This window comes from Lissotriton helveticus, chromosome 3_1 (genome assembly GCF_964261635.1).
Source record: "Lissotriton helveticus chromosome 3_1, aLisHel1.1, whole genome shotgun sequence".
Lineage (NCBI taxonomy): Eukaryota > Metazoa > Chordata > Amphibia > Caudata > Salamandridae > Lissotriton > Lissotriton helveticus.
In genome coordinates this window covers 217,179,810-217,195,767 of record NC_136061.1, presented here as the reverse complement: position 1 = coordinate 217,195,767, position 15,958 = coordinate 217,179,810, and the positions used below count along the sequence as shown (strand labels likewise).

The 15,958-nt window shown below is 46.1% G+C and overlaps 1 protein-coding gene across 1 annotated transcript in view; it reads right to left on the bottom strand.

The window, feature by feature from the left end:
* Positions 1 to 11,191, bottom strand: part of RHBDD2 (rhomboid domain containing 2) — an 89,019-nt gene extending 77,828 nt beyond the window's left edge. The window contains exon 1 of the mRNA XM_078679626.1: positions 10,905 to 11,191. Within this exon, the coding sequence (XP_078535752.1) occupies positions 10,905 to 11,109 (205 nt within the window). The 5' untranslated portion in view covers positions 11,110 to 11,191. The remainder of the gene's footprint in view (positions 1 to 10,904) is intronic.
* Between the last annotated feature and the right edge of the window lie 4,767 nt (positions 11,192 to 15,958).

Sequence of the window (15,958 nt, the reverse complement as noted above, 5' to 3'; positions counted from 1 at the left end):
CATCATTGTTATAAGCCTTATAAGAATGGTGAAAATCACAAACATTCCAACTGTGTTAATTTGTCATAGTAAATCTAAGTTAACCCCTATGTATTACTAGCTCCTAACTGCTAAAGAGAGCATGTCTGGAGTACCCATCTGCCAGGCCTATTGGAATGACCTCATCCCATATCTTGGAACTGTATATCTGAAGCTGGCCTCAGTGCAACAAATGCACTTCCGCCCAAGTGTGCAGGGATGCATACTCCCCGCTCAGCTATCTTCCTTCTTAGAATGAAGGTCCGGGACAATGAAACTTCATCTCAGCGACAGCTCACATCAGCATTTCATGATGACTCCGGCAGCAAGTGATCCTCTCACCGATTTCAGCATTGGTGCTCTTTAAATAATAAAACAGCAAGCTTATCACATTGTGCCAGATTTGCAGAACTACGTTTTAATTAGTCAGAAGTAGAAAAGTTGTCTCCTACGAGCCCGGAAAATAAAAAAATGCATCATTTTCTGAAGTGTGCGGCCCTGGAACTAAACATGCAGACTTCAGTGTGACAATGTCGATCGGGAATAAGTGTGTGCAAGGACACATTCTCGCATTAGGGGAAACATGAAAACCCCCATTAGAAAATAATGCTAATTTAAACCGAAAAGGTAAAATGTAAACTAGATGTAAACCACATAAATCCAAACAGGGGACTACTGCTGCTAGAAATGGCCTGGCAGCCACAAAAGGCCTTCAGAGGCTATCAATCTTTAAGTTAAATTATTTTTATTTTACCCTGGATACTCACCCTAGTTGAAGAAAAAAATGGTACTGGGGATAAAGAAACATATGTACAAACACCTGCATAACCAACATCTCAAATATTATAGAGGCTGACCCGAACACACTAGTGCAGGACTTCAAAGATAAGTCCGCAAACATAGTCAGTGCTCCTCTCCAGCCTGACCTCAATGACCTCTTTACGTCAAATATTCTAGAGCAGCCTCAGAACTCACAAACAGGAAAGTCTTCCCTCCATAGCAAACAACCAACATAGCTGAAAAAGAGGCATCTATACCCAAGATAATCATCTCCTTCTTGACAATCCTCAAGTCTCTTCTTCACATAAATGTTGTATTGCCTAAATAGGGGAACACATGAACCTTTAAGCCTCCTGCAATCCCGTTTCTTTTCTTTGCCACACATTAGTCACTATTTCATACTGCCTAGAGTTACCGAGGTTAGCCAATACTGTGACTATGTAAAAAGAGGGGGGACCAGGCGAGGTATAGGTCCAGTAACATCTAGAAACTAAACAAGAGTATGCAGTTCAGATGGGGTAATACCTCCAATAGGAGCAGGAACCCTCACACACGTAAGTGGGTGCCATGCTTCATCATTGGGATAGCTCCTCGTCGCATTGGTAAATCACGTACCTCGAGTCCGGTAAAAACCATCCCGAATTGGGTTATGGATCAGCCCCCCAAAGTGAAGGCAGAGTGAATGCTAATTAGCGTCACAGACGTGGAACGGCGTTCACTGCAAGACCCACCCCGGCTCTGCTTCCTAATTAGGGTTCACTCTGCCTTCACTTTCTGGGGCTGAAGCAAAATAGTGATTGGTTAAAAAAGTCTGGATCAGCAAGAATCAAATTAAGAGAGATACTCCACTTGACCGGAAAATATGGGTAGTCACGGCTGCTCACGGGAAGCAGCAGTGGGGTGGGGGAAGAGCGGGCCTTGGGGTGCAAAAACATACAAAAAGATCACTCACCTGCCAGCCAGCTGGCTGGCGCCACCTTTCTTCCATCATGCTTCCTGGCTTCTGTTCGAACAGGAAGCACCCATGCTCCCCTAGGACAATCACAGCGCTGCAATGCAGCATTGCAATTGGTCTGAGCGCCGTGGTTTGGCACTCAGACAGGGAATGGGGGAGAGGATGTAGCCTTACGGCCAGAGTTGTCGATCTCGAAGCTGCGGAACCGGGTTTGAGTCTCGGCAACGACACTCCACATCCTGTGATTCTGGGCAAACCACTTAATCTCCAACAAAAATCAATGTGTTCTTCTGTAATGAAACTGGTGCTCATGTAAAATGCTCGGATACTCGATGTCTCGGGAAAAATTTGCGCTATATAAAACTCTAAAAAAAAAAAAATATATATATATATATATATATATATATATATATATATTTTTTTAAAACAATGGGAGCCTGGGCATGTTCTCCACCGAGGCTGTAATGCAACCTGGGTGGAGAACATGCCGAGTCATTCATGCGTACTTAGAAGGGTGCCACCACTTCTCCCCCCCCATGCACTGCCCAGCCCCGCCCCACAAAGCTACCACAGCACGGAAAAATAAAATGATAACAACATTGCGTTATTATCATTTCATTTTTCCTTTTTTGCCGTGCTAAAAGGCAGTGGGGCGACGTTCTGCTGCCTTAGCGGAGGAGCCGCCCCTGCAAGTGGGGGAACGCTGGGTGGTAGGAATTTTGTGGAAAACTGCTGAAACCGGATGTTTGCGTCACAGAAATGGAGTGTAAATGTGCAATTCTAGGCAAAACTTGAGGTTTACAGGACTTTGTGGGTAAGAAATATTTATGGGATCCAAGCAAGACCTATAACCCTGGACTCCCCTGGATGTCTAGGTTTCAGAAATATCTAAGTTTGGTACAGGTATAGGAGGAAAATTCCTCCTATCTGCCCCCGCCGAGGGGGCAGAATGACTGCTGGGGTATATTTGCCCAGGTGGGGGCTAGGCCCAATGCATGGGAGCACCAGACCCACCTATTCAGCCCTTCAAATTACATCCCTAGTGTCTAGTGGGGAGCACTAGCCCACTGCGATGGGACAGCTCCCAACAGCAAAATAAATTGGCCCTGGTGTCTTTTGGGGTGGATCCCTGCTTGGGGTTCACCCTCATGCAGCGATCCCCATGCAGGGATCCACTAGGAAAAGATACCATTGGCGAGGGGAAATTCTCACCATTACAACTATGCCTCTCCTGTCTGCTTCGGAGCACAGAAGCAGCGCAGGTGAAATTAGCTCATTTCATTTTCACTTTCTCTGGAATGATTTCAGCTTGCCAATCGTCATTTCATAGAAAAACAAAATTGCCTCAGAAGCGAAAGAAACTCTTCACCAGGTCCTAGGCTAAAATAAATGAAAGGAAAGGAAATCCCCCAGATGAATACTGGTGCAAGGACAGCTCCAGGCCGTCTTTAGCACCCAAGGGGTTAACTCTTTCAGTGCGTTGGACAGCCCCCAGCCGTCCGACGTCACTGTGGCCGTGTGCTGAGGATGGCCGGGGGCCGTCCGAACCAAGCCCACCCATTATTTCACCCGCACCGTGGCGGAATTCGCGCAGCGATCAACGGGTTAAAGAACAGGTTGATCATAAACAATTCACAAGAAAGGGTCTAAACCACAATAACCACACTTAACAGACACCAGTCATAAAAAGCGCACCACCCCTCTACACCAAATATCTCACTCATTGCAATTAAACACTCTTTTTCACGTACACAAAGTTCATTAAAACACAACCACTACCTGGAAGGCGAACTCATCAAAGTTGCAAATGTTTAATTGGGACAAATTTAACCTTTACTAGATAGGGAAAGGGCACAAATCACTGGAAAGACCACACAAGTATGGCTGGGAACTACAGAAATTAAATACTCTAGTATGGAGAGATCCAATCCCTGCTCAGTATGAGGTCAGCAATGTCTCTTCTTTGATAAAAGAAACGTGCAGCACTAGACGTCCCTTTCCATATCTCAATTGGGTCGAGCGCCCTGTTTAAACTGGGAGAGTTACATAGGGTATTATATGTTCTGCAAAACGTTCAGCATAAAGTCCCCGGAAAATTCTTCAGGCTCCTTATGGAGTCGGTCCATTCTTTTTTTTATGGCACAATGGGATACCCTGGGTCAGTATGGGCATATGTTTTAAATCCACATTTAAAGAAGGACTTGGGATGACTAATTTCCTTGCCTTCTATCGAGCAGCAATTTGGTAGTTATCAATGATTGGACTTACAGTGGAGAAGTGTGGCTCAATGGTTAGAGCAGGCAGACCTCGATGCAGAGCTCTGGCCAGGGACCAGGGTTCGATTCTCGCCTCGGCGGGTCTCGGGCTCATTAATTCCCCTGACCGGATATTCTCGCCTCAGTGCCTGTTCTGATCATGGGTCCCACGCTGCAACTCTGGGCAATAGCTTGCTTAGTCTCCACAACAGCCCCCACAACGCGAGGGATGTCTGGTCTGCACCATGGGGGTGCCCAGGAGTGGACACTTCACAGGGAAAGCCAGAAAGGGTTCGCTTGCGGTATTCGTACAAGCGCCGGGAAACCCACTGCGGGTAGCTGTGCGCTATACAAGTACAAAAACATTTACATTTACAAACCCTGGGGGAATCCAGCTTTTATAGCGAGAAATGGGCTCTGTGGCATACTAACCGACAACACTTTTTATACGGGATAGGGCGGGTTTCCCACTAGCTACTAAGCCTGGAATGAGTATTTGGAGAGATGTGGCAAGGGAAACCAAGTGGCTAAGATTGCTGGCACAAGAAACTGTCCTGTGGGCGGGACAACTTTGCCACAGGTAGCCCCCCTAGAGGGTTTTAGAGGCAGGGACGTACATGGTGTCTTTAGACTGGGAATCAAATCTCAGACAAAGCTTTCAATGACACTTCTCAGAGGTTCAAGAGGAGTTCAGGTACCTACTGCTTACCCAGAGCACCCGATGGGATAGACAACATCCCCAGATAAACGTGTTAGAGGAGAAGGTCTCCATAGCCCATGTCCCACAAAAAAATATTGTGTGCTTAAATGAGCTGTTTATCTACACTCCAGACATCCTTCATGCACTCCAGATCAGTTGGGAGGCAGATTCGGTCCAATGGGTGATACAGATTGACAAACATCCCGAAAGGGAAAATATATACACCGCACATCACTTCACCAGGGGGAGGCAGTAGTGAATGGGACACGAGACCTGGTCTTGTTGTTTGGGGTGTGAGGAATTGTGCGGATTAACTACTCTCGGTGTGGGGCTGTTCGACCTCGAGGACATACTGGAATAGAGTGGCCAGGACTTTGAAGTAATGGGGGCCACCACTGAAGTGACATCCCAAATGACCTTGTTGAAATACCACTTCAATGCATGGAAAGCAACAGCTGCTGACTGCTAAAGTTAGATCTGTCTGCCTTTTTTTTTTTTTAACATGGGCCCCCATCTTGCCCCATCCACTCCCCACCCCACCCTCTCTCTGAGCCCACAGCTAGGATGTCTCCTCCGTTTCAATGTTCAACTATCTTGGGCCATTGCTCTGTAGCCTAAAGCAACACTGACACAACAAAGTTGCACTGGGCTCTAATGCAACTTCTAATGCAAGGAGGAAAGGATAGTAACACAGCCGTAATTGGGGATTAGCTGTTCCCTCACACCAATGGGCCCTGGTGTTACTGCACCTGCAGCATCAATGATACCTATAGCCTTGCCTCCTCGGCCCCCTACTGTGCCAGCACTTCTAGACCGGAGGCCCACATGAGGGTGTCTGCATCTTTGTATATAAAAAAGAAAAAGGGAAAAAAGCCCAAAACATTGCAGACTTTGAGTGGGTAAGGGGATACAACCTTAAGAAAGTACCTATGCCCTCTCAGTGGAGTGTCTGCGGGGCAACAACCTTGAAACTTCTGCCTGGGCAGAGGTGGAGAGAATGACTCATGCAGCAATGCTGGTTCTCCCTCAATGGGGGTTTGTCTCCACTCAATCACAAAAGGCCTTAGGAGAAGTCCCGGGACTTTGGATCTATCGGGGGGAGGGGGTTGGGGAGGTCATGTAATGCTTCTTTTTTCATGTTCATCCCCACATTTCTGGACTGATGCTGCTGGTTTTTCGACTCAGAGTGCACAAGGGCCTGGTAACCAGACCTCAGAGCCAGTGTTCAAACCCTTTACAAAATGCATGTCGAATTGGCTCCCTAGGCAGAGGCTGACTACTTATACGTCCCTAGTATATGGTACCTAGTGCATGTAAGGAAGAGCGTCCACCCAAGGCTGCAGCAATGATTGTGCCACCCTGTGTGTGATAAAGTACAAAATGGCTAACAGCCTGTCACTGTAGGCTGAAAGGGCAGTGGTAACACTAGTAGTTGGACTTAGCTATTCAAACCCCACTTCCCTTCTATAGCCCTAAAGCATGAAGCTGTATTTTATTTAAGTATGACGTGTATATATACACGTCCTGACAGCACCACTTCCAAATTGTTGTTTTTCTGTGGGAGAGTTAGTAGCCTCCTTGGCTAACCTAGAGTTACCGACTGACCACTCAGCCCAGCTAACTTCTGAATGGGACTACTGATATGAATACTGTAAGGTATCAAATTAATCTTGGCATTAAATCCGACTTGATGCCCAAGTCAAATTTAATGTCACTATTATAGAAATGTTATGTTTACAAAGTTGCCACTCTGTGACCCAGTTTGTCCAGTGGCCTCACACAGTCTCTGGCCACCAGACAGCTTTCTGCCTTTCTGGGTTGTAGTGTGAATGACTCCCACACTTAGGAACAATAGCAGTCTGCTACAGGGTGAGGTGTTCCATTCCCTTCGCAGGAAGGCACTCAGGGTGTTAGCCCAAAAGACGAGCTTTAAAGGCGAAGCTGCCTTTGGTGGGTAAATGGTGATCCCACTCTTGAGGGGCTACCCTTGGCATAGGTAGACATGCTGAGGAGAGGACAAAAATGGAAGACCAGTGCCCAAACTGTTTTTACCATGGGAGTGTACCCCAAAGATAGCCACACCTCTAGGATGGTCTACCAAACTCCTAACATCCGAGGAAGGGTTCAGATATCTTGAGATGTCAGAATAATGCACTTTGGGTTAGCTAGATGCCACACATAGCTGGAAAGTAGTCACAGAGAGGGAGGAGACCTGGTATGCTATTGCCTACTGACAGCATCATCATTCCCAGGGCCCTTCCTGGGCATAATTATGGCACCCAAGGCACCCTGAACCGTAGATCACACAGGAACTGGAGAAAGGACCGAAGAAGGACTGCCCTGCTTACCCTTGGACTTGACAAAGAAAGGCTGCACATCTGCTGTGCTGCAACTGCCTCACCTTGGGCTAACGAAGTGAGGACTGTGCCTGTGGCTCCTGGCTTGGGGAAAAGTTGTTCCCAAGCCCTAGACTATGGAAGTTACTTCAAGAGTCAGTTAACTGACTGCCTGGAACCAGAGCCATCAAAGCTGAAGTAGCTCAGCTGAGCGACCCAAGAGAGCGATCCTCTATGGCCAAAAGTTGCACGCAAGTCTGCCTGACCCAAGAGTATTTTCTAAGTCCAGATTGGTTGCCCGAGAGGCACATCAGCCTCCACCAACAGATATTGGTGGGCCTGAAGTGGATATAGACTGGTAGCCCAGGAGCAGATGGTCTTCTACTAGCTCAAAGAGGACTTTGAGGGACCCTGATTTCTGTGGCCACAGTCGCCAGGTATCAAGGAATAACTGTACAGGCATCTCCATTGACCGCACGGCACCCAGAGAATCCTTGAGCATCTTTCATCTCCTGCATCTACAACATCAGGACCACTCCATTGAAGTATATGGCAGTCATGTAGTAAAGTTTGGAACTAGACTGGAAAACGCTTTGGTGGCTAGTAAATGTCCAAATACACCCCCAGACCTGCACCCTATTGCATCTGATCACCCAAGTCAGGCCAGAGTAGTCAACACAACACAACTCTAACAAACTTTTCAAATGTTTGCAAACTTTACGGTCACCAATGCGTGTTTGCTTTTAAACTGAGATTTAAGTTTTCTTTAAAAATGTGTATCTCTGGAATCCTCTGGTGAATTTTGCTCATCTTGGACTCTAAAAATGTATTAAAGTATACTCACCTTTTACAAATTAATGTCAGATTTATTTCATGTTGTGTGGCTTTCTTATTTCGTTGTTTGGAACTATTAAATGATTTACACTAATTCCTTTGTTTAAGCGTTGCTGCTCGAAGCCATAACTACCCAGGGTTGAGCTGAAGGTTTTAGAAATTAGCCTGACTGGACCCAAAACAGTTTTTGCGAGTATTTTACACAGTAAGGACACCCAACCATTCCATAAAATAAACCCAAATCCTCACATGGACACTTCTAAAAATGTCTGCACTGGGTACAGTACTAATGTATTACTACAATATATACTGTTAAGGGTACTTGTTTTATCTTAAACTCTAAATCATTTTGTAACAGCCATCTTATACGGTGTGCAATACAGTCTTAAAATAATTACATATTCACAGTGCTTTCTGCTAAAGCACTAAAAATACACAAGTCACCATTCCCCACTGCACCGACCAGCATTCAATTATATGACTCTCTGGTCACACACACATCTGAAGTGATCAGATTAACCAACTGAGGTTTCATAACGTAAAAGAATGCATTCCCCAATGATTAAAATGTGTGCCATGTTTTGCATGCAGTAACCTGAAGGTGAAAGAACAACAAAATATTTGTCAAATATGTTTTTCTTTCATTCATGCGTCTAACTACCACCACACTCTGACCCTGCCACCATGGCACTCAGCATCACAGTTACCATACTTTATTATGCACTGCAAGAGTTGTAAATGAAGACAGCTTGGAAAGCCACAAATTAACAAGGTTGTGCTTCCAGGCCTTCTTCATTAAAAAGTACTTGAAGAGGCATTTATATCCCACAGGGAATAAAACCACGGAACCCAAGGAAGAGGGGTCCCCACAGTTTGAAGACATTTGTCATAGTGATAAACTGAAAACAAACCTCAATGCAGCTTATGGACGGCTGCCGGAGACTTTGAGGAGACATAAATCAGCTGCTCACAGTGCTTCCAGCCAATCATGGGTCATGTAGATGGGGCTAGGTGTCGCACCGTTTTCCTTAAACCAATCTATGCAACCTGGAAGGGCTCCGAGAGTGTGAGGCAGAGGGAAGACTAAAAGGTGTGTGCACCAGAACCCCCTAGTCTTGTAGGAACTATTAAAACAACTTTGGTCCACATTAACTGTGCAGGTGACTGGTAAGAAGACTGCCTGTCTGATGTTCAGCATCTCAGTGTCACATAGTCAGAGGTCACTGTGTGGTGCAATTGTGGCCCATGACAGGCAATATAGGCCTTCAATATGAATATGCCTATTGTTTTGGCAGAAAGAGGATCTTTCCCCGTGAAACGGTAATCATAACACAAAAGGTGCATTTTTATCTGCATTGTCTATAGAGCTAGCAAAGGGGGGATTTTTACACACCTCTCCATCCCTCACCACCCCCGCCTTATGTTAATCTCAGACTCTTGTCAATTTACCTCTTTTCCTACATCCCTCATTCTCTCCATCACTGTTCTCTCCTTCTAAACCTTCTCTCTACATCTTACCTCTTCCAACTCTTGCAGTCATTTCTCACTAAAACCAAATTCGTTTTCCCTCCATCTATTTACCCCTCACTCTGCTTTTCTCCTGTCATCTCATCTTTTCTCGATCCTGGTCCACTTTTCTCCAGCAATATAATTGCTAACTTCATTTCTTATCCCTTCTTTTTCCTGCCTCTTCCTTCTTACTATCTTTCTTTTCCACTTCATGCCTACTGCAGTCATCTGCCTTCCACCTCCCAAGTCTCCATCTTCTTCCTGCTCCCCTCACTTTTCCCCCCTCATTGGCTGCTCTTTGGCAGACTGGCCATCTTCCCGTCTATCAAAGGTATCCTTGCTTCTTCACACTTCCCCACTTCCATTTCCACACTACTCCCCTTTATTTTTTTTTCTGATGAGTTACCCCATACTCCACCTATCTCAGTACTCTTAAAGGCACAAAGCGCCAGATGCATCAAAGGGTTTTGTCCATTCTGTGTCTATGGGAAAATGTGTTCATGCATATGGCCCAAAGCAACTAACATTAGAGCTACAGTGAAGAGAGGTGAAAATGGAGACCGGCGGGTCCGATAGTAACGAGTCGGTTGGAAATGGGCTCAATCGATAGCCCTATTACACAGGGAAGGAACAGAGCTCAAGATAAGAAAAGGGTAAAGCTGGAACCCATATATGGTCAGGAAATAAAGAGTGGGCAATAAATGGCTGAGGGAGGTGAGACCAGCTGTTCTCCTTGGGTGCCATCTATTTATGGGCTGAAAAACAAATTTCTATCAGTTCAGCATCGTCGTCCCACACCTAAGCAATGCCCTCTGTATCAAAGGCCACATTGTATTTTTCTGTGATCTAATCTAAGTCACGTGAAGTAATTTCATGTAATGGCATAATCACTTCCAAAGGCAACGTAACGTAATTTCCAGTGATGTCATAATTGTCAAAATGGCATTTTTTGAAAACTGAAAATTCATATCTCATTTTGGTGCCAAAATGTTGAGAAGTATGCAATAAAGATTGCTATCTATCACAACCCCGAGGTCCAAAAACACAGAATTGCGAATCATGCGGCCAAGTATAAATACGCATGGGGATGTATGACAGACTATAAATTGGGAAACAATACGTTCTATTAACATTCCTTATAAACTACAAGGCTGTGCATGTGTAGCGCATTTAATTTTTGTATGGTTTCTAACTACTTTTGGAGAAATACATTTCCCGGGGTGGGTGGGTTTCGGGGGGGTTAAGCTATATGGGTGGGCTCAAACTGCGGGTTTTGCTTCTAGTGCAGACGGCATGCCTACCCCACTTCTTTAAAGTGTACAGTCGCCCTCAACTAACTATTCCCCCCGCCCCCTTCCACAGGTCCCCTAGCAACCACTAGACAGAGACACTGGTACCCCAGGTCTCCAACTAACCATCCTACATCTTTAATCGCCCCTTCACCGTCACGGAGTCAAGCAACATCCCCGGGCTCCAGATCTCCAACTAACCCTCCTACCCCCATTAACCCCCCTCACCATCACGGAGGCTGGCAACATCTCCAGGCTCCAGGTCCAAACAGGAAGTGGTCTCTTCCATCCCCGGTGTTCCCAGCAAGGTGGGAGCGGAGGCGGCCAAACAGCCCAGAAGGGTGAGCAACACAGCCGCCGAAGGCTGCGGCCGGGGGCAGCAGCAGAGAGTGCGAGCCCAACTCCAGGGAGCAGCGGGGGCCGGTGGATCCATACCAAGGAACAGCCACCTGCCTGACAGACGGGATGCAAGCCCAACCGCCTCACAAGACAGGCGCTAAACAGTACGTGTCTGTGAACTGCATTCACGAGAAAGACGCCCTAAACAAGCCCCGCCCACAACCGAGGTTAATGCTTCTAGCTGGCCTGTACGGGTCACACGGGGACAGGCCTGAAGCGCGCATTTATTTATTGCTATTTTATACAGCGCGAACTTTACCGAAGGTATCACAGCACTTTACATAAGAACCATTTTCAATACATAAGGATTTAGGATTATGTGTGTCGCAATCACATAAAAGATACAAACAAAAAAAATTGCAAACGTTCAAGTTGTAAAGTCACACAAGGAAGAGAGTCACTCAAGGAAGCGATACAAATGGATAGACTCTAAGCGTCACATACGAATGGTAGAGAGTACAATGGTCTAGCATATACTAGTGATTAGAGTTATCTCTATATGCATATATACAAATAGTAGATCCCAGGTCAAACAGGATTACTTTAGAAGCCATCCCAGAGTCATTGGATAATCATCCAACTACATTAGAGGTAATTTTCACATCATCAGACATCATCAAGCTCTTAAGATCATTAGCAAAGTTTAGAAACTTGAGCCTGATGATTTCAGGATGACTTGAAAATGACCATTTGAATACTTCACAAGATAAGAATCTTCCTGAATTGAGGATGATTTGAAAATTAGTTTAGGATTACTTCTTAGGCCGAGATGGTTCCTGATTACTTCAGGATGATTTAAAAATGACTATCTGATTGCTTCAGAGGGTTTAACACAATGATATTTTCTGTTCACTATTTTGGTTGCATTTGCATCAGGAATGCTGGGCCTTTTGGCTGATTACTGAACAGTGAAAACTATTTAGCTAGAACATGACATGCCTTTAACGTTCAAATGAGCAAACGAAGTGCTTCAGAAAAAGGAGTCAAAGGTAATTTGCAGTGTGGTATTTTTACCAGTTTTAATAGATTTAGGTATATCAGGGCAAATGTTTTAGTATAATGTAACAACAATCAAAAGACATTGGTACTAGAATTGCATTGCCAGACCAAAACATGCTTTTGTCACAGATTACTATTAGCCTGTCTGGTAGTTAGCATTTTAAGACTAAAGCGGTTTGGTGCATATATAGAAAGTAAAAAACAACTTTTGTGGAAGCCTTTAAAAACAGACTTTTTCGATTTCTAGTTAAAAAAAAATAGATGCCAGTACTATGAATTTCCACAGCACACTCTCGACCTGGAAAGGAAAAAATATGGAACACTGAACAGGCACACCAGAATTCAAACTCGTGATCTGCAAATCACAGAATACATCACTACAGCGCTCTCAGCAACGTTGCTAGCAATTTACGACACCTTACCTATTCCATGAGATAAAGTGTCTGGTTTCTGACATTAGTAACATAATTGTTTTTACTTTTCCTAGATTGAATCCTCATTTAATTATGTGTTCTGTTTTCTTTGCTATTTCTGGAGTAAACCACTCGAAAGCACATTCAGCTTCAGAGTGCAACTTATTCCTTCATGGTGATGTTAGCTGCCACTCAAATGTACTACATTTACAGACGCTATGACATAATAGAAAGAACAAAGAAAAAGCCCTAAAGCTACATACATGTTACAGACTGACACCTCAAGTTGCCGCTCAGATTTTTTCTTGCCAGTAACATATAGATATTTGTAGCACAACCTCAGCCCAAAGCACAAGTTAATTGTACATGGATTTAGGCCGCGTAGATTATGTAATTTGCTCAGAATCACTTTCTGTTGAAGGCGCGCCAGGACTCGAACCTGGCTCCTCAGTTCCAAAAGCCAAAGGCAGCACTTTTAGTGGTTACGCCACACCCTCACCCCGATGTACCAATTCTATGGCAGGACGGAGGCTCCGATTATGCTTACTCTATTTCTTTACTGAAACACAGCAGCCAACCAGCACACAGTAAAGATGAAAACTACAATACCCATGAGTGCACAGAGTATAAATAGAGTCACAGAGGTCACAACTTCCTCTTTCTTTGCTGCTTCGCAGCCAGTTAAGTGCATTTGTTCTTATTACTGGTACTTACTTTGGCGCTGTTGTTATTGCCTTGTTATACGCTGTGTGCGCTTGTTGTTTGGACTTTGCCGCTTTGTTCAGCATGGCTCTCGGCGCTTCGTTCTCACCACGCCTGCTCAGCTGTGTTCGGCTCTGCCGCGTGTGGGTTTCTTTGCTTTTCGGCTTTTCTTTGCCGCGGCGAGTGGGAGCGTGTGTGTCACCTCCTTCCTAAGACGCGCTGTGTCTGCGTCTCTATTGTTGTGGAGTGGGAGATTTGGAGCTGGAGAGTCGCGCGTGTGGCTCGCGCGTCTCTCCTATCGGCAGGTTGTTGTTCGCGCATGCGCGACAACGTTTGTTTACATTCCTCTGACGGCGCGCATTCTATTAGCGCTCGCCTCAGAAGGAGAAACCCGGTTTTTCAACCGCAGCGTGCCCTTACCTGTCGCTTGAGCTCCTCTACGCCCTTTCATGATTTATTAACAAGGGTTGTATAAATGTTTGCATAGGCTCTGTCTAGAGTGACAAGACTATATTTTTCAGGTGCAAGCCCTCCCTCAACATTTTATTTACCTTTGTTGACAGGCTTCGTGCCTGCATTCTCAGCTTGCATTAGGGGTACCACTCCCCCAAATTAGGCTTTGGCCAGTTAATTGCTATACTTACCTGTGGGCACTTCTGGGCTGACTTTGTCGCCATGGCTGATTATTATGACGGAGAGGGGTATGATTATTATGATGAGGAGGAGCCCTCTGCATCCATGGATGACTTCATGGGTCAGGCGTTATTCCAGGCGATTGCGCCTTTGAAGCGGCATTTGTCTGAATACGCTAGCCAGCAAGGTTGGTTGCCTCCTTCCTCTGGGCACAGTAAGAAGTCGCCCAAAAACCCCCATCATTCAGATTTTGCCAAGTTGGCGAAGACCTTATCTTCTACTCCTGCAGCTAGGAAGCGTACAGCACCTGCTCGTACTACTCCTTCATCTAATTCAGACGACGGATCTTCTTCATCTACTTCTTCCTCAGAGCCTGCTAAGCCGCCTCCCTCCAAGAAGGCAAGAAAGGAGCATTATGTGGATGCTCCTTCCACGCCTCAGGTCCTTACATTTGACCCGTCGGACATTATACATCCGAACTCTACCTTGTGGCTGCCCTCCCCTGAAGTGGCAGACTACGTTCAAGCCCATATTCACACCCCTTTCGAGAAGGAAGTGCGGGCGCGTTTGCGCTCTGAGTGTCCTCGCCCGGACCTCGCCGATAAACTTGCAGTCACTCCTGAGGTAGATCCGACCATGATCACCTATATGAAGAAGTATTCAAAGGATCCCACTAAAGGTTTGGATCGGTCTTGGCTCTCTTGTCAAGATAAGCTCTTGGATATGTTGGGGCCTCTCACTAAAATTCTCGACATGGGTTACAGAGCCAAGGAGTCTGGAGCTTTGATTGACCCCGACGAACTAGTCGGGTGGTCCCAACGGGCAGTTTGGATTCTGGGGAATGCGAACTGTGCTTTGTCCTCAGAACGTCGTCGTTCTATTCTGATGAAGTTAGATCCCAGGCTAACTGATTTGGCTTCTTCCGAATCGGGCTCCCAGGCACAGGGTTTGCTTTTTGGAGCTCCTTTTCTAAAAGAGTTGACCAAGTTTGTGTCCACATTCAGTGGGTTAGATAAAGCCCAGGCCAATTTACGTAGAGCTTTTCGCCCACTTTTTGGCAGGGCCGGAGCGAAGGGGGCGTTCGTCCGGCCGTGGCTTGGATCAAGCCTCGCAACGCGGCACCAAGTCCCAGAGAGGAAATCAAAATTTCTCCACCAGAAATTCCAATTTATACCCCTCCAAAAAGGGCAGAGGACAGTACGGCAAGGGTGGTTACAACGGTAACCAAGGAGGACGACAGGATTCCGCCTCAGGTGAGCCTGATTCTCGCTTCCAATGTGGTGTTGGGGGGAAGAGTGCAGTTTTTTCTCCACAATTGGCGTTTGATCTCAAACGATGCCTGGGTGCTGGAGACGGTGCAAGGGTACAGGATAGAGTTTTACACTCGCCCGCACCAGCATCTTCGGCCTCTTGTTTTTTCCCAACACGATCAGGGGGTTATCTCCGAGGAGATCGCTTCCCTTCTGACCAAGGGAGCCATCGTGTCCACGATTCCTCATCCCTGTGGCTTCGTCGGCAATGTTTTTCTCGTCGAGAAAAAAGGGGGAGGGTCTTGTTTGGTCCTCAATTTACGGGACTTCAACGGCGGGGTAGTTTACCGCCATTTCAAGATGGAGGGCATCCATCTCCTAAGAGACCTGCTTCAGGAGGGCGACTGGATGGTTCGTCTGGACCTAAAGGACGCCTATCTCTCGGTGCCAATTTATGCCCCTCATCGACGTTACCTTCAGTTTCAATGGCTCGGGAGATGGTACGAGTACAAGGTCCTTCCTTTCGGCCTTTCTTCAGCTCCGTGGTGCTTCACGAAGCTTCTTCGGCCTGTGATGGAGTCTCTGAGGTCGTGCGGAGTTCGACGGATTGTCTATTTAGACGATGTCCTCCTCTTGGCGCAATGTCCTCTTCTTCTTCGTACTCATTTACAATGGTCCATGAATCTTTTACAATCTTTGGGTTTCCTGGTGAACCCTCTGAAATCCGACTTTACTCCGTCTCAATCGATGGATTTCCTGGGCTTTCGGATAGATTCTGTCTCCTGCCTCCTCCTCCTGCCCAGTCAGAAGATCAGGTCCATCAAGAGGGACTTGCGACTACTTCTAGCCAAACAGACTGTTTCCTTGCGCTCCGTGGCTCGGATTG